Here is a 26,712-nt window from a genome sequence, read left to right on the forward strand (position 1 = left end):
ATGAAACACCATGACCAAAGCAAACTGAGGAGGAAAGGATTTATTTGACTTATTTTTACAGCTGTCTATCATTGAAGGAAATCAGGACAGCAACTCAAACAGGACAGAAACCTGAAGGGAGTTGATGCAGAGGTCATGGAGGAGAGCTGCTTACTGGCTTGCTCCTCATGGCTTTCTCAGCCTGCTTTTTAATAGAACCCAGGCCCACTAGCCCAGAGATGGCACCACCCACAAAGGGCTGGACTTCGGCCATCAATCACCAAGAAAATACCCTACACATTTGCCTGATTTTATAGAGGCATTTTCTCAAGTACGGTTTCTTCCTCTCAAATGTCTTTAGCTTGTGTCAAGTTGACATAGAACTAGCCAGTGCAATGCTAGATATGTACTGTGCTAGTTCCTCGAAGTAAAAGGAATGAGAGGGAAGGATGCCTAAGAGAATACATGAGGGGAGTGGGAGACACGTGGGAAAGGCGTTGGGAGAGTGAGGATCACAGAGGAACTAAAAAGAATACTTGAGTAAAGAAAAAAGACAAAAGACAGCTTCTGACGCATGTAAGAAAAGAGAAAAATGCAACAAATAAAAAGGAAGGACAATTCTTGAGAGTGGGCACTGACTAGGCGTCTGGATTCTGATCCTGTTAAACCTCTCTCAGCCCACTTTTCCTTGGGGTTTGTAGTGTGGGTTAGATTAGAAGACTGATGCTCTGTTAATGAGAAAACTATTCAAAGAAGGGTTACTGAAGGGGAGAGGAAGCTGAGGGAGGGGGCCAGCAGTGAGAACTGAAGGAAACCTCAGAGACAGGGACAATGTAAGTAGCTGTGGCTACTGCAGAACCTGCTCCCACTTGCTGAGTGGAAGGGTACAGCGCTCCTCCTGGATAACTTTATGCCATCCTAGCAGCATCTGAGGAGGCTGGACTAATATTATTCTCCTTTTTATGGTAGAGGTTTTCCTAAGGTCGTACAATTGGGAATTCAAATACACCTTGTTTACTTGAAAAAACCGAGGCAATCAAAAGAATTTCTAAGCCTCTCCATAGGCTCTCAGTGAGTCTAAAGTGATCTGGTGTTCCGGTTAGTCCGCAAATTTCCGGGTTAGATTTCCAGTTCTTCCAAAAATTCCCTCAGTCGAAGCCTGGCTCCAGGGCATCCTTTCCCTTTCTAGTCAGTTTGAAAACTCCGCCTAGCCAGGGAAAGCGTCCCGTCTCCAAGGAGACTGGCGCAGGAGAGGACTTCCGGCCTCACGCGCACCCACTTCCGCCTCGGGCCGGAAGCGCTGAAGCCGGCGGCGTGGGTCTGGTGCTCCGGGACCTGGCGCGTGCGTAGCGGGGCCCGTGGTGGCTCCCGGAGCGCGCGGCGATGCTGACCCCCGCGTTCGAGCTGAGCCAGGACAGCGAGTTCCTCACGGTCGCCATCCGCATCCCGCACGCGCGTGCCTCCGAGTTCGACGTGTACTTTGAGGGGGTGGACTTCAAGTTCTACGCCAAGCCGTACTTTCTGAGGCGAGTTCCCGCCGCCCGCGCTCGGCGTTTATTCAGCACCCCGCGCGGGCTCTTGAGTCAGTCCGTGCCTCGTGGACGCACTCGCGGCTCTCTCGCTGCTGCCTCCTCGGCGGCTTCTTCCTGGCGCGCGGTCTACCTGCCACAGAGCACGGGGCCACCCACTCAGTGTCTGTCCTGTCACCCTCGTCCTTCTGGCTTGTGCTGTTCTTTCGCCTCACGCCCGCGCCTCTCCCCTGCGTGGTGACTTCCCCGCGTGGGTCGGTGTTTTGACCCACGCCGGCATGCTTTCCGTGTCCGCCTCTTGGAGGACCGCCCTCTGATTCCTGCAGTTAGTTCTCAGGTTCCTTTTGCATCTGATTAGTCAGTCCATGAGAGGCGAGCAGTGCTTAGCACTTTTCCGTCTGTGTTTTTCTCCCCGTGGAACCAAAACAGTAGTGGCAGCTGACACTGGGGCCACCTTTCGTGTGGTAGGTAGGCAGTATCTTAAGCGCTCGCGTCTTATTTTTGATAGCCATACTTTGAGTTAGGCAGTACTGTTAGCCCCCTTGTGCAGTGGACTCTGTGAGCCTTCCTAAACTTGCTCATCCGTTCGTGGCCCTCCACTTTTCAACTGAGCCCTCCCCTGCTGTCAAGCTGGTTTCTTCACTGCTTTAAGGGAACCACATTAGATGTCAATTAGCATGTCAATTTGAAAATCCAGTAGGTCACCCCCCTACTGTTAGACATCACCCCAGCTCCAGGATTACACGAATGTTCCACTACAGCTTATGTTTTTATTTGGGTTCAGGGAATCAAACTCAAGTCCTCCTGCTTGTATGGCAAGTGCCTTACTGACTGAGCCATAGGCCCAGTCGTGGTTCGGGTTTTGTGGATTCCTTATGTTACTTATACCTCATAGTAGGAGTCCTAAAAGATACCATGAGGACTTTTAGATGTCTTGAAGATATTTCCAAGACTCCTCAGTGGGTATCTGAAACCATGGATAGTAATGAACCCTGTATAAACTATTTCCCCTATACCTACAAACCTTAGATGTCGCTTTATTAATAAATTAAGTTAAAACAAAGCCGAACAAACATAACTTCATTTGATAACTAAGGTTTATAGTGAGGCCCCCCAACATCTGATTATTGATAGCTAAAGTATTAAATGGAAAGTCGTGATATCTTTGATTTTTACTTTCTTAGTTGAAGAAGGAATCTAAGTTATTTAGCTTGTAAAATGTGAACGAATTGCGGAGAAGTTGCCATTCAAATGGTTGATAGATTTTGATGGCTAAAAATGAACTGTGATTGGTGATGGATTACCTTGTGTTTAATCTGCAGATTAACACTTCCTGGAAGGATTGTAGAAAATGGAAGTGAACAGGGAACCTATGATGCAGATAAAGGTATGGCCTTTGGGGTTTTGGACAAAGTTTTCTATATTTTTTATGTGTGTGTTTGTTTGTGTTGCTAAAATTCCTTCCCTAAGAGACAAGTTCTGCCTCTCCTAAGGTCTCATTTGACAAACTAGGTGTGATTCCATCAAAGTTCCCTGGGGGAACCATTGAGTATTTTAGGTTTACAGAGCAGTGCACTGGTAAGGGGCTATGGGCAGGAGCATAGGTGATTCTGAAGTAGCCACGGTGGAAGGTCTGCCTGGCTTCCCCAGCACTGCATAGGTTGAATTCCCTCCCCTCATCCTATACTCTATCCCCTCCTCCATGACCCACATGCAGTTGGGACAGAATTTTATCTATCACACTGGTTGGGGATGGAGAGTGGCTGAATAATCAGGTGAGGGTCCCATGACCCTCTGACCCTCTCCTTCTGTGAGACAAGGTAAAATATTCCACAGGCTCAGCTGTGATAACCTTTTGTGGGCAGAGCCTCCCGTAGCTGAAGATGGGAGTAGTTTGACTCCGAGATACTATACAACAGCATATGTAGCTGTAGGTGGGTGGGTGTGTTGGGAGGGGCTTGTGTGTGTATGGGGGTTCATGTGTGTGCATGTGCAAATGGAAGCCAAAGGATAACCTCTGATGTCATCTGGAGGAATGCTTTTTAGATAGGGTTTCTTAGTTGCTTGTTGCTTATCAGGCTAGAAAGGCTGGGCAGTGAGCCTCATGAATACCCATCTCTGTCACCCCAGCTCCAGGATTACACGCATAGCTTATGTTTTTATTTGGGTTCAGGGAATCAAACTCAGGTCCTCCTGCTTGTATGGCAAGTGCCTTACTGACTAAGCCATAGGCCCAGTGGTGGTTAGGGTTTTGTGGATTCCTTATGTTACTTATACCTCATAGTAGTAGTCCTAAAAGATACCATGGGGACTTTTAGATGTCTAACAGTTATTGTATGATGCATAACTCTTTCTTTAATGTTTAGCGCCTGTTATCTGGCTTTTGCGCAGTTAGCAGTTTTCTGTCTTTTAAAGTATTTTTCAATACTCTTTAAAGTGAATTTAGATCAAATGTTCTAGTTTCATTTTCTGGAATTGTTTCTACTTTTGGCACATGTGCAAAAGTAAACATCAACATGAAATGATTGATTTTAAAGTAGGGATGATTTATGAGCTTTTGAATGGAATTTTTCTTTGACAGTTTTCAAAGTTAAAATTTAATAACAGGTAGATGTGAAATTATCCATGGAAGAAATGTAAAGAGTAATTGAATTTTCTTTTCATGATTGGTAAGTCCCCATTTTAGCTAGCCCCAAAACCGGTTTATTTTACTCTTCTACAAGCTCTTGTCTTTTCCTTTGTAAGTGGGTTTGGAGTAAGAGCAGCATGTGGGGCCAGCAAGGTAGCTCAGTGGGTAAAGGCGCTTGTCTAGTAAACCTGTCAACATGAGTTTGGTTTCCAGAACCATGTAAAGGAAAAGGAGAAAGCTGCCTTCCCAAAGCTGTGCTCTGACTGCCACACATAATCATAGCACAAATGTGCCCCACATGCACCCACAATAATAATAATTTCTTAAATTTAAAGAGCTTGTGTACACTCATAATTTATTCAGTAACAAGTGACCAGTGAACTAGGGTAAAGGAGGGAAACAAGACTAAAGAAACTTATGATCAGATTCTCACTCATAATGCAGTATAACTGATGTGAAAATGATATATAAGGAAGCTGCCATCGTAGCTTATGGGCCTACCTTTAATTGCTAATAACTTACATATAATAATGAAATAATTAAAATGAAATTATCTCTTCATTGCTGGAGAAATAGCTCAGCTGCTAATCACATATATGTCCCATTTGGAGGGGATGTAAGTTTCTGGTTTGCAGTACACAGGCTTATGATTACCTGTAACTCCAGCTCCAGGGAATCTGACACCCTCTTGTGGCTTTCGTAGGCACTTGTACTCACATGTATTAGAAACAAAACAAACAAAACAAAAAAACCTTAAAAAAATAAAAAGCGTAAAGTTCTTAGAGTTGAGTTGTATATGTATGGGTATTTGGGTGGAGTTGCATTTGATATATTGGATTGCATGTCAGTGTGCCAAAAGAGGTAAAATGTTTAAAACAGTAGGCTGGAAATAGGAGCACACACTTGTAATCCTGTGCCCAGGAGCCTTAGGTAGGAACATCTCATTTCATGTGAGTTTTAAGGCTAGCCAAGACTAAATAGTAAAGCTGTCACAAAAAAAAAAAAAATCTCTTGAGTTAATAAAGCAATTACTAAACTGTAATTGCTTTAGTGTAGTTTAAAGTCACTATTTTATGGATTAGATATTCTAGTTTCCTTCTTAGTCCAGAAATATATTTTATAAGTAACTGTTGGGTAATGCTGTTACCTCCTCAGGCCACTGAATTTTAGAAACTCTTTGAATTTTGATATTTTGACAGATTAAGATGGTACTAGGCGATACTAAAGCATTCTGTAGTTTGGACACATTGATTTCTGATTGAAGTGACAATTCTAGAAAAGCCCTTTTTGTTGTTGTTGTTTTTCAAGACAGGGTTTCTCTGTGGCTTTGGAGGCTGTCCTGGAACTAGCTCTTGTAGACAAGGCTGATCTCGAACTCACAGAGATCCACCTGCCTCTGCCTCCGGAGGGCTGGGATTAAAGGCATGCGCCACCACTGTCCAGCCAAAGAAAAGCCCTTTTAAAGACTTTAAAAAAAACAAAAACAAAAAAAAACCTTGATTTATAGTCACTAAATGTATAATAAGGGCCAAATTTTGGAACCTCATGAGGAATTATGTTTTATAAATAGTTAAAAATGTTTTTAACAGTTAAAATTGTTTTATTGGTGTATATTCATTGCAGAAGGTGTTAAGCTTCATGAAAACAATTTCTTTCAAGTATATCATATATTTTGACCATTATTTACCATCCCAAACTTTTTCCTTTCTTCCTTCTCCCTCCTTTCCTCTCCTGCTAGTGTCTTTGCCCCGAATTTCCATATGCTTTCATGTCTCACACACTTACAAACCCATTCTCTCTCTCTCTCTCTCTCTCTTTCTCTCTCTCTCTCTCTCTCTCATATATACACACACACACATACACACAGAGAGAGAGAGAGAAAGAGAGAGAGAGAGAGAGAGAGGTGTATATCATCTGTCAGTCTGTCTATGTGTTCATGCATCTATGAAAAGACTTCAGTCACAAATGAGACAAAGCCTATTTGTCCTTCTGCATCTGGCTTATGTAGCTTAATTTGATCTCCAGTTATATCCATTTTCTTGTAGATGACATCATTCTTTTTTATGACTGAGTACAAGTTCATTGTGTAGATAATACATTTTTTTTTTATTTATCTGCTGATGGGCACCTAGACTGAGTCCATAACTTGGCTGTTGTGAATGTGCTGCAGGAAATTTAGATGTGTAGGTGTCTCTGTGGTGTGATGACTTGGACTCCTTAGGGTATATACCTAGGAGAGGTAGCTGGATTGTATTGTGATTCTATTTTCAGTATTCTGGGGTCATCCTTACTGATTTCCAAGGTGGTAAAATTAGTTTATATTCCTACCAGCAGTGTATAAGGGGTTACTTTTCTCTGCATCTTTCCACCATTTGCTATTGTTTCTTTGTAAGAGCCACTGACTGAGCTGAGATGGAATCTCAATGTATTTTTAATTTGCATTTCTTTATTGGCTAAGAATGCTGAACATTTTTTTCATGTGTTTATTTGCCATTTGGTTGGGTAGGGTTTTTTTGTCTATTTCTTTGTATATGTATGTAAATGTGGTTTGTTTTGTGGATTATGTTAACTGTGTAAAGATGTGTTACATTTATTTATGTTGCAGGATATTTATTTAACTATATAAAGATGTGTTATGTTAGTTTATGCTGTATTTGTTTAACTATGTAAAGATGTGTTGCTGTTTTACCTTGCCTGCTTAAGGCACCTGATTGGTCTAATAAAAAGCCGACTAGCCAGTAGCTAGGCAATAGAGGGATAGGCGGGGCTGACAGGCAGAGAGAATAAGTAGGAGGAGGAATCTAGGCTGGAGAGAAGAGAGAACAATGGAGAAAGTGAGGGAGAGGCCCCTGGCTAGTCAGGCAGGCAGCCACCAGCCAGACACAGAAGAAGCAGGGAAAGTAGTACGTACAGAATGAAAGAAATGCAAAAAGGCCTGAGGCAAAATGTAGATGTAGAGAAGAAACAGGTTAATTTAAGTTATAAGTGCTAGTGAAAGAAGAGTAAGCTAAGGCTGAGCATTCATAACTAATAAGTCTCTGTGTTGTGATTTGGGAGCTGGTTGGTGGCCCAAAAGAAAGCCTGTTACAGGTTTGTACCTGTGTATGTATTCATGTGTGTATATGCATATGGGTGTAGACCAGAGGTTAACTAAGAGTATCTTTCTCCATTACAGTCCATCTAATTTTTCAGACAATGTCTTTCATTGAACCCAGAGCTTGCTGCTTCAGCTTGGCCAGCATATCCCAGGGTTTCTCCTATCTCCACTTCTGTAGCACTGGAGTGATAGATATTTGATATTGTATTTAGTTTATTGTATATGTGCTATAGATTCAAACTTATATCCTTATGGTTGTATGAGAAACACTACCAACTGGGCCTTTTTCCCAGCCTGAGTATTTTGTGTTTTGAGTTCTTCATATGTTATGGATATTAATTCTCTTCAGTTATATAGTTAACAACGGTATCTCCTTATAGAATTACATATACTTGCATTTCTCTTATATATACTTATAAAGAAAGTCTTTGAATATTTTAATCTGTCTAAATATAAATTTCTTTTAAAGGAATTTTTACCATTCGATTGCCCAAGGAAACTCCTGGCCAGCATTTTGAGGGGCTGAACATGTTAACTGCTCTTCTGGCCCCAAGAAAATCCAGGTCTGCAAAACCACTTGTGGAAGAAATAGGTATGTTGACTGTAGTTGGGAGTAAATGACAATAAGTAGGAATATTTGTAATAGTTTGTGTTTCTAGGGGAAGAGACTTGGGGCTAGAAGATTGGAGGAAAAAAGTTCAAGAGAATAAAAAAAAAAAAGGAAAGGTTCAAGTTAATGTGAAAAATAGCTTATCTGGTACATAATTAGAAATAATAACCAGGCACATTTTTCTTTTATCAGTTAAAACGGTGTCCTGTCAGAAGTGTATAGTTGAAAATGTTATGAAGCATGAACACCTGTGAGGTCATGAACTGTAGTGCTTATTTTATTTCCAATATCCATGGTCTTCCCAGGTACTGTCCCTGTTCTTTCCTAGACCACCAGTACCCTTCCTTTGCCTGATTGTGAGTTGCAGACATAATTATTCCTTAGAGTGTGTTTCTTTTCATCTGGTTTCTTACACTCAGCGTTCTTATGAGGTATATCTGTTACATCATATATGTACCTTCATCACTGTATGGTAGATGATTTTGTGAGTTGATCTGTACCTCCTACTGTTGGTGAACATTTGGGCTGATTCTAGTTTTTCTCCATCACCAGCAGTAAAGCTGTGAATATTCTTGCCTGTGCCTTTGGTGCACAGTGGTAGGCCTTTTCCCTATAGCAACTTCGTCCTCTCTTTGTACTAGAGACCTCAGGACTCTAAGGAAAAAAAATAACTTTTAACACATTTAGGTGCTTCTGGGGTTTCTGAGGAAGGAGCTGATGATGAGGATTCGGAGTTTGACTGGGAAATTGAGCAGACTCCCTATGAAGAGGTCTCAGAAAGTGCTCTGCTCTCACAGTGTCACTATGGATTTGGAAACCTGCGAGCAGGTGTGGTTCAGCGGTTACAGGTATGCTGTCCCTCTGGAAGACTGTGGCACACGGGATGTTTTAACTTCATTTCTGATTACCTGGGGCATTTTTAAGGTGGCATAGTTAGTGCTTGTGGCAAGCAGGATCGGACAGCTGTCCATTCTTCCCTGTCCAGCATGCTGCTGTCCTTAGGGTTCTAGATGGGAACAATCTAGAACAAATACAAACAACCTCCCTCCTGGTACTTCTAGACAACCTTAAGGAAGTATGATACTTCTGAGGGATGGAGATCAAGTACTAGGGTGTGATGGAGTTTCTGTTTTACATATACAGGAGACAGGATTTTCTGATGAAGATGAGCCTGTGAACTTTTTATTTAGTCTTGCTTGTTTTTATTTTAAACTTGGGGACCTGTGTGTGTGTGTGTGTGTGTGTGTGTCTGCCTGCCTGCCTGTCTGTCTGTCTGTCTGTCTGTCTGTCTGTCTTGTCTGTATATGTGTATAGGTAGGTAGGTAGCTAGCTAGGTAGGTGTAGGTAGAGATAGAGCTCAGGCTCTCTTAGAGCTTGTGATCCCTCTGCTAATTTAGCCTTTCCTGGGATTACAGGTTTGTGCCTCCTCTAGATTGTGTTTTGATAAAATTGTTCAGTTCTTGGTGTATAGTGGATACTGTATTCTGCTTATTCTTGGTGGATGGCAGATGCAAACTCTCATTTGAGTGCTGCTTAGGAAGTTTCAGGTTTTGCAATGTTTTGCATCTTAGATTTTCCCACGAGTGGTACTCAGGTAGTAAGGTGTATCTGAGTCTCAAGAAAAAAAAAAGCCAAGAGTCTACATTCTGGTTGTACTTCTTTCTGCCTCTGTTTATATTTGGGATGATCGCTGGCCACAAGTAAATTGTTCTCGGTAAAGTGGGAATGATTTTGGTAACCTATTCTGTAAATTATTCTGAAAATGTCATGAGATACTGCAAACTTAGAGAAAATTCTGGAAAATGTTGGACACTCTAAAGACTCCTGCCCTTGAAACACTGAAGTTACCCTCAAGATTCCTGCAAGAGAACAAAATTGGCATTTACCCAGCAGCAAGTAACCCACGGGAACATGTCTTCGTAAAAGCATGGGTATTTTTCTGCAGCATGTGGTGTGCCCTCTGCCACTCCTGGTCTTGTTTTCCTGGTGATCTCCAAGGTACTTAGAATAGAATCAGTTTCATGCATCTGTGGCAGAAACCAAAGTGAGTGGGCCCCAGTTGTTTGGCCAGCAGCTAGTTTGTGATTATTTTATTTGTGGCTGGCCTGTCCAGAGCTAGCAATGAAGGCTAGTAAGTGTCATACAGGCTAAGTCCCGAATCTCCATTCAGGTTAAAAGTGCCCCTGTGCAAGATTGCTGGTAGGGAAGATCCTTTTGAGGGCTTTGCTTACTTGCTTTGCTGATTGGAGACAGTCTCACTATATAGCTGGCCTTGAACTCAGTATCTTCCTGCCTCAGCTTCCCAAATGTACTATGTGTGACCACTTTGAAGGGTTTCTTGCTTAAAGGATGCTAGAAGACCATAGTTCAGGTGAGGCCAAGTCCCTTTTAGGTCAGAGGTTCTTGTATTTATTGAAAAGCTTCTTAAAGTTATTTAGGTTGCTTTTAAACAAACATTGTTATAAAATATTCTCTGTTTTTTGGTGTAGGGTCTTATGTATCCTAGGCTGTCCTGGAACTCACTAAGTAGTTGAGGCTGGCCTTGAACTTCTTTCTCCTGCCTCTCCTTCTCAAGTCTTAGGAGCACAGATATATAATATGACACCTAAATTTTATTGTAAAAAATGGTACTTTAAATCATAAAAGTTATATATACTCTTGGAAATGACATGGTATTTTAAGATACGTATGTAGGAAGTATTCTGTGTCTGTCTGAATGGTGTGACTAAAGCATCAGATACCTGTATACCTGTCAAAGCTTAGAAGTATTAGTGTACTTAGGAGGCTCTGTCTATCCCTTTATGATTACATCTTCTCTTCCCCAGTCAGAAATGCTGAGTTTGTTAATTTAGTTTAAGTATCTAAAATTGCTAAGCTCTTTTTCAAATTTTAATAAAATAAACGTTGTTTTCCTAAAAAAAAAAAAAATTGAGCTTCCATTCCCTCAATTTAGAAAGAGAAGGGCACTCCAGTAAGTGGACTCCAAGGGTTTTAGAATGTAAGGAGTGCACTGCCAGCAGTGGACGCTTGCCACCCCATGATGCTCTCCAAACTTCCAGTTTTCACATATGTTGAATTTGGCACCAAAACCTTATCTGAAACGATATAGTTTTTGTTCTAGTTTTTCTTTCCTTTTTTTCTCTCTTTCTTCCTTTCCTTTCCTTGTCTTTTCTTTTCTTTTCTTTCTTTTCTTTTCTTTTCTTTTCTTTTTTTGAGACAAGTTCTCACTTTATAAAGCCCAGGCTGGCCTGGAACTCACAGAGATCCTCCTGCCTCTGCCTCCCGAGTGCTGGGATTAAAAACCTGTGCCAACAACTCCCGGCTCCCCAGTATGTTTTTAAAGCTATTATAAACTACATGTTTAGTGTGTGTATCTGAATTATTACTGTAGAAGTAGTAATGTGCTTGGATAGAGAGCACTGCCCTAGCCTTCTAACACATACTATTAAGCACAGTGAGTGTTCTTGAGGACCTTTGCAGTGCAGAGAGGCCCAAACCTGAAGCCACCAAGTTGGGATTTATATGGATCTCTCTGAGCACTGTTTTTGAAACAGCCCAACAATACTAGTTTTACTAGTTTACTTTTACTGTTTCTGCACTTTTTACCAGAAGACAAATCCAGTAAAAAGCTTAAAGAAAATGGGACTTTCTTACATGAATTAAATTTGAGGGATATGGTGTTCTTCATAACATTAGGAATTAATCAAACGTTCAGAAATCTTAGTAAGGTCGGTATGTTTTATCACATGTGTTTACAGCTGCTCCGTTTGTTGTTGTCATATCTAGTGGCTAAAAGTGACCATCTAACATTGACAGCATTGCCCTTTTTCCTTTAGTATAGAAGCTATAGATGCTTCTACCAAAGGTTTTCACACAGTAAAAAAATTCAGAACATTTGTCTCATGATATAGTTTAAAAAATTACTTTTCTAATGCTGTGTTTTCTCAGTTTTAGTTTCTCTAGTTTCTGCCTTTAAGTCAAGACACACCCAAAACATTTTTTCACTACTTGTATTTTGCCAGTATTTCCCTATTCTTTTAAATGGAAATAGTTTTGTTTTCTCTGATGATAAAGGCAATTAAAAATGTAATACAAAGAAAAAATAATGTCTTCAGTGAATAATTTAAACAGGTTTGCAAACTTAATCTATTTTATCTGATAATGAAAATACTATTGCTGAAGCAAATTCACCAACCCTTCTCATCCTGCTTCCCATATATACACACACACACACACACCCGATTTCTTGTCTTCCCACCCTGCTTCCCATGTACACACACACACACACACACACACACACACACTCGATTTCTTGTCTTTTTTGAAATCTCTGCCAGCCACCAGGGCGTCTTTGGAAAACTGCCCTGGCTGCTCAGAGTCAGGGCTGCACAACAAGCTGTTGGCACTGGTGGCTGCCAGCAACCACAATCCTGGAGTCTCTGGGCGCCATCCCAGCCAGCCGTCTCTTGAGACAGCCTTAGTTGCAGGATGCCAAGCCTTCTGGCCCTTGCTTTCCTTTGGCTGCTTCAGACCTGAAGCCTTTGTCTCCAGGAGACACACTGGCCAGATGCACACACAGTTCATTTTCTTTCCGGATTGGCTCCTGTTTGATCTGTGATTTAAGTATACACAAGCCTGGCTTAAATCCTCCATGACCTTTTCCTGGCAGTCTTCATCTTCAGATCACTCGGAACTAGTGACCACAGCAATTCTAAAACAGAGAAAAAGAATTCTTTTCTTTCTGCTGAAGTTCAGTTTTGTTTCTTCCTTTCCTTTGGTTGATTGATGCCTCATATTTTTTCTTCTTTTGTAATCCTGAGGATTGAATCCAGGACCACATGCAAGCTAAGCAAGTGCTCTACCACCAAGCCCCGCCCCCAGCCATTCCTCACTTTAGACTCCAGTCTGACTTTGTGCATTAGCTTTCCATTATTCTTACTACAGTGCCTTATACGAGCAGTGTAAGTGAGGAAAGGTTTTGCTTCATGTTTTCTGTCCATCATGATAGGGAAGGCATGCCAGAGTAGTGTATTCATGGTGACGATAACATATGGCAGAGGCTGCTCACATCCCTGGACCAGGAGGCTGTGTAAGACAGGAAGTAGATGGGGATAATAAACCTATAAGGACCTGCCTCCAGTGACCTACTTCTACCAGCTAAACCCCACCTCCTAAAGATCCTACAGCCTCCACAAAGTGAGCACCTCCATGGGGAACAAATAACTGCAAAGCATTTGAAGGGCCTTTCACATTCAAAACTTACTTTTGCCTTTTAGTCCCTCCTCCTGCCTGCCTGGCCTGCCTGCCTGCCTGCCTGCCTGCCTGCCTTGCCTTCCTTCCTTCCTTCCTTCCTTCCTTCCTTCCTTCCTTCCTTCCTTCCTTCCTTTCTTTTTTTCAAGACAAGGTTTCTTTGTGTAGCACTGGCTGTCATGAAACTTGCTTTGAGACCAGGCTGGCCCCTAATTCAGAGACTGCTTGCCTCTGCCTCCCAAGTGCTGGGATTAAAGGCATGCTACCACTGCCTGGCCACTTTAGTTTCTTATTAGGGTTCAGTTTGAGCAAGGCCATTAACCATGAGGAGGAAAACAGGGTGGTATGTGAGCCTAGGGATTGTTTTGACTAGGATGCCAAGAGGCAGCCCCTTGGAGGATGGGACACTCATGGGGTTATGATGAAAAGGATACTGTAGATGCAGAGGGTCGGAGTGGAGACAGATGTGTATGTTCTATAAGTGAAAAGAAATCTAGTATGTGGCTCTAGTAGACTTGAGCCATAGGGAGAAGCTGGCATCCATTTGAAAGGCAAGATGGCTTGATGATGTAGAGTTAGGAGTCTGGGTACTGAGAGTCCATTTACTCTGAAACACAGATTATAGCCCATTCATGGCCTTAAGTCTTAAGTAGTTAGTTATTCTGCCCCTCCTCCCCCAGTGGAAGGAGGATTTGTTTCCAGTAGGAAGTCAGTGAGTAACAGGGAACAGCCATGGAATGGAGACAGAAAGAAAAGGGAATCAGACACTAGTGATTGCATTTAGGCCTGTATTATATTGTTTAGTACTAATAACAGCATGTGGCTCTGAATGCTGCCTCTTCCCCAAGAAGAACCAAAAGATGCCATGTGATTAACTATCCTGTGAAGATTTTATATTACATGGCAGAAGAACTTTGCAACTGTGATTAAAGATGATATGGACATGGATTGTGTATGTGGGCCCACTCTAATCACAGAGGGAGGAAATCAGGCCGTGTGGTGAGAGGAGCTGAGGAAGCATTGGCATCATATTGTAGGTTGCAGTCCGAGGGAAGGAAATGCCCCCATGGTGCTATTCAACCAAGGCAAGCCTTGTGGATTCGTTGTGCTGCCTCCCCTCCTGAGGTCTTTGTCCACATGAGCCCTAGCCTGTGGCTGGAGTTAGAAATTTCAGTGAGGAAACAGAGGAAGAACTGATGCTGTGCTGATGGGGAGGAGACGTTCTGATGGGTTCAACTCCAGAGACTGCAAGGTTTTCCCATGGAAACTTCTCTGCGTGCTTGTTAAGCTCTTCGCATCATGAATGTTCTGTTTCAATTTATTATGAATTGCATAAACTTGAGGGCTGCCCTGAGGCTCTTAACTACTGTTTATAATAGGATTTCTGTAGGAAAATGTGTTCCAAGTCTCCCAAAAAGTAAATTGCAAAGGAATTTTGGAATGTAAATTTTATGTTTGTGGACATCCATTAGTCTGGTTGTTGCCTCAAATGTTTGTATTTGAAAGTATTAAGATATTCTAGTTGATCCTGTGGCTTCCAAAAAGGTCACTGGATCCCTTCATTATATTTGAATGTACTTAAGTTAATGTACTTACGCTTTGTGGTAAGAAAGAGTTTATTTTAATTTTAAACTTTAGATACTTATTTAGTGTGGGCATGTGTGCCTGTTACATGCCATGGTTTACAGATGGAGGTCAGACAACAGCTTTTGGGTGTCAGTTCTCTCCTCCACCATGAGGGTCCTGGGGATTGAACTCAGACAGATTACCCACTGAGCCATTTCTCTGGCCCAGGAACTTTTTTAATTTGGAAATTATGGTTATGTAGGGATTCTGCGTGTAACAGCCCCTGGCTGTCCTGCTTCTTTGTAGACCAGGCTGGGCCTTGAACTCAGAGATCCACCTGCCTTTGCCTCCCAAGTGCTAGGATTAAAGGCATGGGCCACCATGCCTGGCTTATTTTATTTATTTTTATCTGCATTGGTGTTTTGCCTACATGTGTATCAGTGTGAGGGTAGCAGGTTCCCTGGAATGGAGATACAAACAGTTTGAGCTGCTGTGTGGGCGCTGGGAATTGAACCTGGGTCCTCTGGAAGAGCAGCAAGTGCTCTTAACCACTGAGCCATCTTTCCAGTTCTATCGTGTGTCGTCGCCACCCCTGCCCCCATTTGATTTTTAAATGCTAAGGATTGGGGATTCATTCTTGTTCTGGTGTTTTTAGGATGAACTGAGTGAGGTTATTGATATTAAGGATCCAGATTTCACTCCTGCGACTGAACGAAGACAGAAACGCCTGGCTGCTGAGCTGGCCAAATTTGACTCGGATCACTATTTGTGAGTATTAACTTCTGTGGCAGTTAAATTGTTAATTAACACTTCCTTAATTTTGTTTTCAGAATCTTTGAGTGTATGTGTTTGTGTAGTTATGTGCACATGGAGGCCAAACCTTGACAATGGGTGACTTCTTCAATCATGCTGCTCTATTTCCAGAGACAGGGTCTCTCACTGAATCCAGAGCTCACCCATTCAGCTAGGCTGGCCCATCAGGCCTGGCCAGTGAGCTCCAAGAATCTACTTATCTCTGTCTTCCCTTCACTGAGCTATAGTGCTGGGAAGGTGCTGGGGATCTGAACTCAGGTCCTCATGTTTACATGGCAAGCACTCTTCTGAGTGAGCTCCTCAGTGTCCTAGAAATATCCTGGAATTAGTGAAGGCACTAACCCTAGTTCACATTTCACCTAACCTGTAATGGCTGTACTTGTATAGCCTTTGTAAACTTGCTACTTAGTTTATACTAGCAATGGAAAACTCTTAATACTCTTAAGCGGTTTCCTCAACAGTCTTCAAAACATCAAATTCATGAGACTATTTGTTTGTACTTCTTTGAGGTAGAATTTTTGTCATGGTTGTTTGTGTATGTAAATGAATATATCTTCATCTCTGTAAGAATACATGTGCTGTATTTCTTGCTAGTTTGAGATCTTCCTAGAACATTTATCTGCAGTGAATAGGTAGTTACTCTCTGGCACAATATCATTAGAACCTAATCTTAGTTCTGCTGTATTTTCCACCTGCATCTGGTGCAACCTTTGCTGTTATCAATGTTGTGCCCAAATTCTGAACCCACGAATCACCAAGAGACCTGATCCGATACAAAAGCAAAGAGTAATTAATTAACCAGTTAACTGTATTAACTTGGTTCCTCCATCTGTCCAACATGGTGGGTGGAGTGAGAAGGACCCTGAGGGACCACAGGGCAGGGAATTTATTGGAATAGAGCAAGGGGAGTGTCTGTAACAGTCTCAGGATTGGTGCACTTCTGGACTTGGGCAGCCTGTCCTGTGTTGATTGATCAACTGGTTGCTATGGCCTATAGGCCCTCCCAGGGTGGTTGCTATGCTCTGTACATCACTGTCACTGTAAAGCACATCCAGAGCCTTCCAGCTAACTTCTGATTAGTTTCTTGCCACATGGAGGGTATCAAACCTCCTAGTGAAGCTCAGCACATGTTGCTGAGTCAGGGGCCTTCTTGCTTTGTCTTTTCTGCAGCCTGTCATGCTAAAGCAGGGGGCTGGTGAGGGTCTGGTCCCTTCAGTCACAACTTTTATTTATTTATTTATTATTTATTTATTTATTTATTTATTTATTTATTTATTTATTTATTATGTATACAACATTCTGCCACCACACCAGAAGAGGGCACCAGATCTCATTACAGACGGTTGTGAGCCACCATGTGGTTGTTGGGAATTGAACTCAGGACCTCTGGAAGACCAGTCAGTGCTCTTAACCTCTGAGCCATCTCTCCAGCCCCCAGAACTATATTTGCATGAGGAATTTATCAAAGCATAGATGTGCTGTCTCTTACTGGACAAGATAGCAGCATGTTTTTGCATTTCCACTGGGCCTCCTTTTCTTTGGTGTGTGGAGAATAAGTATAATTTATATGTTGATATAGCCCTCATTTATTATTTTTCTCAGGCTCTGGGCCAGTGATTTCAAAAACATTACCCATATAACTATAATCACAACTTCTCAATATTTTTGTACAGTGTTTCCAGCTTATCAAGTGCCCTCAGGATTGTTTCATTTCGTTTTCACAAGGAGGAAAGAGGTGAAGGGACTTGCCCAAGTCACACTACTACTAAGTGGGTTGGGTACAACTTGAAAAGAGGCTCCGTTTGTCACTCTGTATTTCCTTTTTATGTACACTATTCCACTTTAACTGCCACTGCTCTTGTGATTAACATTCTCTCTCCTGTGACCCAGTGGGATACTAATTGGAATAGCAGAAGTGAATCTTGTGATGTGCAGATGGAATGAGTGATGTGTGGTGATGAATGGCTGAACTGTTGACCATCCTAAGGGAAGCTGGGAGAGAGAAGGTTGTGTTATCCTGTGGAGGACATCTGAGAGACTCGGCTCCATTTAGACTGCCATTTCTAATTACTTTTATCTCTTCAATGGTGGTTTTAAAGGTCCACTGAAGAGTAATTTGAAGAAACCCATTTAGAATCATGCTGAATATTTAAAGTAGGAATTTCATTGTCAGCAAATTTCTCAGCCAGTATGAAAACAGAATGAGCTTTTCAAGGCTGAAATTTCAAGTGGGAGGGAGCTTAATTAGAAGAACTGCCTAGAAGAGTATGCTTGTGGCCTGAGAGGATTAGGATATTGGAGTTTATAGTTGGCAGCATGATGGTCAAAGCCTCATTTCCCTCCATTTCCTGTGCTGCTTTATACAGAAGCTTATCTTCTTTAAAAAATTTTAAATGACATATGAGAGAGAGGTGTGAGGTGTTTGTGTGTGTGTATGTGTGTGTAAGAGAGGAGAGAGAGACAGAGAGAGAGAGAGAGAGAGAGAGAGAGAGAGAGAGAGAGCGAGAGAGCAGGTGTATACCATGTCATCAAGTGTCAGAGGACATTTTTAGGGTTTGGTCTTCTTTTTCCACCATGGTTTCCAGGTTTCAACACGGATCATCAGGCTTTGGTGGCAAGTGCTTTTACCTTTGAGCCACCTTCTGACTTGGGCGTTATTTTTATGCTAAAGTCTGTTGATAGCATCTTAAGGAATTCTGTAGTAATCTTTTACCTTTGTGTATGGCCAAATGTTTGTATTTCTTTTCCTTAGGATATTGCTTTTTCTTTCTACATTTGTTTCTGATTCTTGGGAAAAAAAATATATTGTTAGACCCCTGGAAAACTCAGGTATCGGGGTCCCAGGCCACGACCGCGGTCACCCCAATCACCAGGCAGATTCAAGAGCTTGCTGCAAACTGCATGAGGCTATATTGTTTTTTTTTTTAAACGAGCTAATCCCATGTTAGCTCGGGTCTTTCACCCACCCGCCATGGCAGATGGCTAGCAAAAGACAGCTCGAACCTGCTTTAGAGAGAGATCTTGTAGGGCAGTGTAAGGGGAGTGTCTAGGGGTATGCAGAGGGTCACGATTGGTGTGCCTCCAGGCTTGGAGGGCTTGCCCTGTGTTGATTGACCAACTGGTTGTTATGGCCCATAGGTCCTCCCAGGGTGGTTACTGTGCTCTGTGCTTCATTGCTGTGCGCTTGTCCGAAGTACACCCAGGGTCATGAAGCATAGCGCCACCAGCTAACTTCTGATTGGTTCCTTGTCACGAGGCAGGCACCTAACCTTTAGTGACTAAAACAAGGTCCTAGCGAGCACGTGTTACTGTCATGGCTGCTGAAATGGGGAGCTGGTCCCCTCAATATATATATATATATCATAACCAATTTATAAAATCTTGATTATTTCTTTGGTGAGAACCAGAAGAATTTAATCAACATTTTAAATATCTGTGAGATAATGAAAAAACAAAATGACCAAGCCTTTTTTGGACTGTCATTTTAAATTGTAGTATATTTTCATTATTAGGACTTTTTAAAGAGGCTGATACATTGGTCTGGTGTGTTTTTTTTTTTTTTTTGTTTGTTTGTTTGTTTTGATTTTTGAAGTAGATTTCCTAGGATTTTGGGAGGATATCTTCTCACATTTAACCGTCTCCTGAGTGCCTGGCGGCCTTCTGTCTGGACTTCATCAGACCTGTCAGCTGTGAGGCCAGCAGCCTGGTGGTTGATGCTCTCTAGTGAAGTCTGCCTCAACCCATGCTTGGTGCTCTTTAGCTTCAGACAGAAGCATCTCTTTTCTTACCACGGTATCAAATGCTCTCTGTGATCTGGACCCTGCTCCTGTCAGTCCACTTTCTCCTCTCCTTGCCCATGCTTTATACCAAGGCAACAGCTGATGCTTGCATTTCCACTGCTTCTCATGCACTTCTTCCACGAATGCTATCCTGTCATTAGCTTTTTCTCCCCTGCCTCATTTTGTGAATAACTGACCTTCAAGGCTGTGCTCAGACATCACTGTCATGGACCTTCCCCCTTTGGCTGGGTGAGGATGGCCTCCTCAGTGCTCACCTTTGTAGCATATTAAAAAAAAAAAAAAAAAAATCCACATTGTGTTCTAAATGTCTGTATTTGTGTTCATGTTTCCGATTAAGTAGTAGAGCCCTCGTGGAAGGTCGTTGGTCTTACTGTTGCTGTGTGTGTGGAGGACATTCAGTGAGTGCAATGGCATTTTAAGTTGTGAAAATAATTGATTGTGGAAAGTAGATGGTTAGTCAGTCACAAATCATATTCATGCAACTCTTAATTCATAAACAGTGTAAAGATAAACCATTTGCTGGGCCTGATGGCACAGCTCCACAAATCCTAGGTACACTGGAGGCTAGGGCAGTAATGAGGACTATGAAGAAGCAACTGTAAGGTTTAGAGGTCACAAGTTCAAGCCCTGCTTGAGCTATTGTGTGAGTTCAAAGCCATCTAAGCAACTTAGTGAGACTGTCTCAAAATGAAAAATAAAAAGCAGGCTAGGGATGTACTGCTGTAGCTTAGTGGTAGAGCGCTTGCCCAGCATGTATGAAACATGAGAGTCAGTCTCCAGTACAATATAAAAGTGGAAAACAGAATAACCCATCACAGTTTGGATTCTTGGAAAGGTATCTGAGAATTTTTATTCAAAAGAATCAGTTTATCATTTTGGAGGGTTTTATTGGGGCGGTAGGATGGGGTGGAGGTGGCTGAGGTGCCATTTTACCAAGCCATCTTGCTTTTTCTCTCATGTCTCTTCAGGTGGGCTCTTTTCCTGTGTCCTCAGTGCTTCTGTGTCCTACTGTGTCATGGGACCAGTTCTTCCTGCATGGTTCTTTCCTCTTTCTTGGTCACAGTGCTTGTGACTTTGCCTCCATCTTGAGTATCAGACTTGTGTGTCCAGCTGCCTATTGGATAGGTGTATGTTTATACGCCCTAGAAGGATACATCAAACTTAACCTGTCACAGGCAGAAGCTATTATCCCTTTCTTCATGCCTTTCAACCTCCTGTGGTACTGTCTCCATGAAAGGGCACTGTTGTCCCCTGCATTGCTGAGCCATAGTCCTGACCATTGCTTTGATTCTCAAAGTTCCTCAGCCCCTTCTTCTTGAGGACCCTGCCTCTACCTATATGTCAGTCAGATCACCTACTTGGCTCCCTGTCCTCTGCCACCATCCTGTTCTGGCAGTTTCTGCTTCTTTAGAATTGACTCTCTAAGCTGCATGCCCTGTGTTCAGTGACCCTAGTGGTAATTCTAGTGTGGCTTTCAGGTGTGTCCAACCCTTTGTAAAGTAATTTTACATTATTGTGTTGGGTCTGATTGATAGCTACTCTAAGATGTAGGCAGCCTGTAGGCCATGGATCAGACATGTCTGGAAGGTTATTGTTATCAGTATCTTATTTTCAATCTATCTTGGCAGTTTTTCCTTCAATGTGAGCCTTGTTTTTTAGGTATTTCTATTTTTTGAGCTCAGGCTACTCTCTCCTAAGATTTTTTTTTATTTTATTTTATTTTATTTTATTTTCTAGTTTAAATTATGCATCCACATGTGATCTGTGTGTTTGTGCACAGGAATGCAATGCCTGTGTAGGCCAGAAGAGGGAGGTGGCTCCTTGGAGGTGGGGTTTCAAGTGATTGTGAGCTGCCTTGTATGGATGGAGTCTGAGAACCAAAGTCAGGTCCTCTGCAAAGGCCGTGCCTGTTGTTAACTGCTGAGCCATCTCTCCAGCTTCTCTCTGACCCTCTTAATGTGAATTCTTAATTGTCTTTCAGCTGTTGGTTGAAATAGTATTTCCCCCAAGGCTCTTGAATGTCGTGTCAGTTTTGTGTTGCTATAGGATTTTATGCTGCTATGTCATGGCATTTTGCCATACTTGAGTCTCCAGTGGGACTGTAAATTGTATGAGGACCAGGGCAGTCTGTATCTAGTAACCACAAGAAATCTAGTGCCTAACATGGAGAGTAGAATATGGCACAAAGTCATTCCTTTTTTTTTTTCTTGATAATTTTTAAAATTCTAATTAAAATGTAATATATCATTTTCACCTTTCCTTTTCTGTCTCCAACCCTTTTCCTCTTAACCTCTCTGATACCTTTCTCTCTATTCTCCAATTTATGGTCTTTTTTTTCTTCTTCTTCTTTAATTATTACTGTTTCTCTCCTCTCCTCCACTCCCAGCCTATTAAGTCTGTTTATAGTTGCCTCTATGTATGTGATTTTAGGGCTGATCTTTTTATATTGGATAGCCACTTAGGGTGCTCCTCCCTGGGGAAGACTAATTTTCCTCTTCTCAGTAGCCATTAGTTGCCTGTAGTTCTTTGTCTAGGGCTGGGACCCCTTGAGGTTTACATCTTCCACTTTAGCATGCCTCTTAGCATTGTCATTGTCTGGGTCTTGTTTAAGCATCCATATTATTACAGTATCATGAGTGTGGCTTCTAGGAGACACAGTATCACAGCAGACTCTCTGGTCCTGTGGCTCTTCATCTTTCCACACTGTCTTCAGCATGTTCCTGAGTCTTAGGTGTGATTGTGTCATTGGGGATAGGCACCTCACAATCAGTTGTTCTCTGTATTTTGGCCAGTTGTGATTTTCTGTGGTGCTTTCCATCTGCTGCTAAGAAAAGCTTCTTTGATGAAGGGCTACACTTCTCAGCCAAAGAGGGCTTGTGAACCCCATTACTTGTTTGAATGAGTCAGGTAGTTAGTGGGACAGAAAATTTACTCTTACTGTTTACTTTTTTGACACTCAGTTCTTAAAAGAAGCTCACATTCTGATAGGTGACTGAATTTGTAGTAGAGCCTACATTCAGAACAGTTATACCTGCTCCCTAAGGAGGCGGGGACACTTCATAAGGAAACAGATTTGCAGGGCTAGTTAGTTGAACTGCTGCTTTATCCTACTCTTGTATGCTTGTGCACCTGACAGAAATGGATAGTAACTATTTTTGCTTTAAGATAATAGCTATTCAGGTTTGTTCAATGTGTATTTTATTTCCTTGTACATAAGAATAAACCATTTTTAATTTTTTTAAGATTTATTTAATTTAATGCATTTGACTGTTTTGCCTGCATGGATGTATGGATACCATATATGTTTCTGGTGCTTACAGAAGTCAGAAGAAGGTGTTGGATCTCCTAGATTTACAGGTGCTTGTGAGCCACCATGTAGGTGCTGGCAATCAAACCAAGGTTCTCTGCAAAGCAATGAGTGTTTTTTTACCACTGAGCCAGTTCTGTTGCCCGCAAATGTTTGTGTTTGTTAAGAACTTTGATTCTGGAGGACTTGAGTGTCCACATTCAGCTGAATTTACTGGTTTTTTATTTTTTATTTTTTATTTGTTTCTCGAGATAGGGTCTGTCTGCATAGCTTATACTGTCCGGTAACTCACTGTGTAGCCAGGCCAGCCTTGAACTCACAGAGACCCACCAAGTTCTGGGATAGTGTTCACTGCCATGACTGGCATTGTTTAATATATATATATTTTTAAGATTTATTCATTCATTCATTATGTATACAGTATTTTGCCTGCATGTATGGCTGCAGGCCAGAAGAGGGCACCAGATCTCATTATAGATAGTTGTGAGCCACCATGTAGTTGCTGGAAACTAAACTCAGGACCTCTAGAAGAACAAGCCAGTGCTCTCAACCACTGAGCCATCTCTCCAGTCCCTTGTTTAATTTTTAAATAAAATTTTTATTATTTTTTGTGGGGGTATGTGGGAATGGTTTGTACATGTCATAGCACGCATGTGGAAGTCAGGACAACTGTGGGAGTTAGTTCTTTTCTTCCACCATACTGGTTCTGCCATCAAACTCAGGCAGTCAGGCTTAGAGGCACACATCCATATCTGCTGAGCCATCTGACCAGCCTTCTTACTTTTTTTCTTTTTTTTAGTCTTGGCCAAAATATGTATGTCACTTTTCTGGGCCTCAGTTTCCACACATGTAAAAGGAGAGTTTTAGTAGCATCCTTCTCAGATGATGATACTGGGAGTTGTGGAGGGAATCATGGATGCAAAACACTCTGTACAAGTGCCTGCAGCATACTGGCAGCTCTGTGGGGATCTGTAGTCTTTCTACAGTTTCTTAGTTGAAAAAGTAGAGTGCATGAGGTCATTAAACCATTAGTGCTTATGAAAGCAACTGGTTCCTTGAGTTACTAGTAAGCATAGAAACTTCAGAAAGTCTTAGACTTTACCAATTTTCAACATCAATGACAAGATTGTGTGATTTCTGAATGTGTCCTCCAAAAAGAGCTAGAGGTATATTTTGAATGTATCTTTAATTTTTCTAGTTGAAACTGAGAAAGTACAGAAAACTCCCAAAGAATGGGGTTTTGTGATTTCTACAAAGGATGTTTTCAATAATTTTAAATCAAGGAACTGTTAAGATTAGCATAGCTAAATAAAGTAGCTGTGCATTTTAGTAAAAAAGTATTCATGCTGAATAGTGTATTTCTGTGTGTGTGTCCGTGTCCGTGTCCGTGTCCGTGTCCGTGTCCGTGTCCGTGTCCGTGTCCGTGTCCATGTGTGTCTGGTAATGCAGGTAATGCAGTGTCCTGAATTACCTGCTCATTGCTTATCTGGGTCTGAAAGGTCTGTCCTTTGTCATAACATCACTCACATGTGTGCTGCTTACAAACCTAGCTTTGGTTCTAGACTGCAGCACAGTCAGTATTCAGTCACTTCAGCTGCACTGAGATAGAATTAGACCTCAGGGGAGGACAGCTCTCCTGTGTGCTTTCTGTGTAAGAGGTCAGAAACGACTACTGTCCTTTTAGTTAGGGTGCCTTTTGCTTTAAGGAATGAATAATCATAAAAATGTCAGCAGGGTACTCTGTCTTCTCTCAGATTGTGTATTGAGTTGGCGAAACTGCTATTTCTGTGCAAATGTGGTAAGTTAAGATTATAAAAAGAAGAAAGAAAAGCAGTGTAATCTGATATAACAAGCCCATTCATTTTTGAGCAGAGCTGACTTCTTTGAAGATGAGGCTGTTGAGCAGATTTTGAAGTACAGTCCTTGGTGGAATGATGCACATGCAGAAATGATGGCCTCTTTGGGAAAGAGCCAAGAGAAAGGAGATGATGCTGCATTAGGTAAGAAACTCAAATAATTTTTTCATTGTGCTCATTTGTGATTTTTAAAACTCTCATCATTGTGCCAAGCCACTGCCTTTCATTGTGTATGGCATATGATTCTAATTGCCTTTCATTGTGGAAATGGGATTTCTGGTAGCTAATTCTGCCTCATGTGTTTGCTTTTCTTCGCTGGTAGATTTGAACTGTGAGGGACCATAATCTGTGCTGCTGGCACAGATTCCAGGTCTTAGTCCTGTACTTGAAAATTCCACACTAAATCATTCAGCTTATGTTTGCTGGAAAATTCTTATGAAATAGATTTTACCTTAGACTCAGTGAAGTCCTTGTAAGTTTTTAATTGATTCATTTTTAGAAAATTAAGGATATTGACACACATAACATGCATAGTTGAAGACTTTGTTTGAGAGTTATAACTATGCCCCTGTGATGAGGACACATGAGTATGAGTAAGGGAGACCCAGACTCATTCCCTTGCTCTAGTGAATGAATTGTATGTAGCCTCCTCTGTGTATTCTCAGGTGGGGATATGAGGAAATCAGAATAGCTGTCTTTCCATCATAGTTTTCAGAGCATGATGAAACAGTTTGTACTGGAGAATGCTGAGGTGAGGATTTTATGAGCCACAAGAGGTGACTGTCCCATGTGAACACAGGCGTTACCCAGAGTCCTTGGATGCATATGTTTGCATCATTGGCTCCAACACAGCTGGTTATTCTTAACCTGTGTAGTAGAATCATAACAGTGTCAGTTGGATCAGAGCAGGAGCCCCACTGTCTGATAGGCGGATTTGGGTTTTCTTTATATACTAAAACTAAATTTCAGCATTTAATGGAAGGACTACATAGGTAAGAATATATATATATATATATATATATATATATATATATAATTTTATATTCTTCAGAATAATATAAATATATATATATATAAAATTTGTGTTGTACAATATTAGTTTAAGATGTGTTACATTTGTTTATGCTATGGAATACTTGTTTAATGATTCAAAGATGTGTTGCATTCTTCTATGTTGCATTTGTTAATTCTGAAAAGCTATGTTACTTTGCCTGATTGCCTAAAACACCTAATTGTCTAATAATGAGCTGAACCCCAATAACTAGGGAGGAGAGGGATAGGCAGGGCTACCACCCAGAGAGAATAAACAGGAGGAGAATAGAAATCTATGCTCAAGAAAAGGGAAGAGGGAAGAGTAAGAAAAGGAGGGAGGAGAGGAGGACAGTAGGGGCCAGCCACATAGCAGCCACAGAGTAAGAAGGAAAGAAAGATATATAGAATAAAGAAAGGTAAAAAGCCCAGAGGTAAAATGTAATTAAAGAAAAATGGGATAGTTCCATTTGCCTGTGAATTTCAAGATTCCATTGCTTTTTGCCGATGAGCAATGCTCCATTGTGTAAATGTACCACATTTTTTTAATCCATTCTTCCGTTGAGGGGCATCTAGGGTGCTTCCAGGTTCTGGCTATTACAAATAGTGCTGCTATGAACATAGTTGAACAGATGTCCTTGTGTGAATGTGCCTAAGAGTGGAATTGCTGGATCTTAAGATTGACTAATTCCTGGGGGAGAAGGAATGGGGGTGAGGGGAGGGAGAGGGAGAGGGGAATTACATGTGAAACAAGCCTGTTCCCTAACTTGAATTAATAATAATAATAATAATAATAATAATAATAATAATAATAAAAAGAAAAAAAAAAGATTGACTAATTCCCATTTTCCTGAGGAACCGCCATACTGATTTCCAAAGTGGCTGTACAAGTTTGCACTCCCACCAGCAGTAGAGGAGTGTTCCCCTTTCTCCACATCCTCTCTAGCATAAACTGTTGTTGGTGTTTTTGATTTTAGCCATTCTGACAGGTGCAAGATGGTATCTCAAGAGTTGTTTTGATTTGTATTATCCTGATGGCTAAGGATGTTGAACAGTTTATTAAGTGTCTTTCAGCCATTTTAGATTCCTCTATGGAGAATTCTCTATTTAGTTCTGTGCCCCACTTTTTAATTGGATTGCATCCTGAGTGAAGTAACCCAGTCACAAAAAGAGAAACATGGTGTGTACTCACTCATATGTGGATATTAGACATAGAGCAAAGGATTACCAGCCTACAACCCACACCT

At 41.6% G+C, this 26,712-nt stretch overlaps 1 protein-coding gene across 2 annotated transcripts in view; it reads left to right on the plus strand.

Moving 5' to 3' along the window:
• Nucleotides 1-1,267: 1,267 nt before the first annotated feature.
• The window catches only part of Shq1 (SHQ1, H/ACA ribonucleoprotein assembly factor), a 102,489-nt gene continuing 77,044 nt past the window's right edge, over nucleotides 1,268-26,712 (plus strand). Inside the window, exons 1-6 of one of the 2 annotated variants that reach the window (XM_027428975.2) lie at nucleotides 1,268-1,505; nucleotides 2,831-2,895; nucleotides 7,704-7,826; nucleotides 8,532-8,692; nucleotides 15,316-15,428; nucleotides 24,453-24,580. In XM_027428975.2, the coding sequence (XP_027284776.1) occupies nucleotides 1,363-1,505; nucleotides 2,831-2,895; nucleotides 7,704-7,826; nucleotides 8,532-8,692; nucleotides 15,316-15,428; nucleotides 24,453-24,580 (733 nt within the window). In that variant the 5' untranslated portion in view covers nucleotides 1,268-1,362. The remainder of the gene's footprint in view (nucleotides 1,506-2,830; nucleotides 2,896-7,703; nucleotides 7,827-8,531; nucleotides 8,693-15,315; nucleotides 15,429-24,452; nucleotides 24,581-26,712) is intronic. The other variant, XM_027428974.2, reaches the window with a different exon arrangement.

Source organism: Cricetulus griseus, chromosome 8, assembly GCF_003668045.3.
Source record: "Cricetulus griseus strain 17A/GY chromosome 8, alternate assembly CriGri-PICRH-1.0, whole genome shotgun sequence".
Classification (NCBI taxonomy): Eukaryota; Metazoa; Chordata; class Mammalia; order Rodentia; family Cricetidae; genus Cricetulus; species Cricetulus griseus.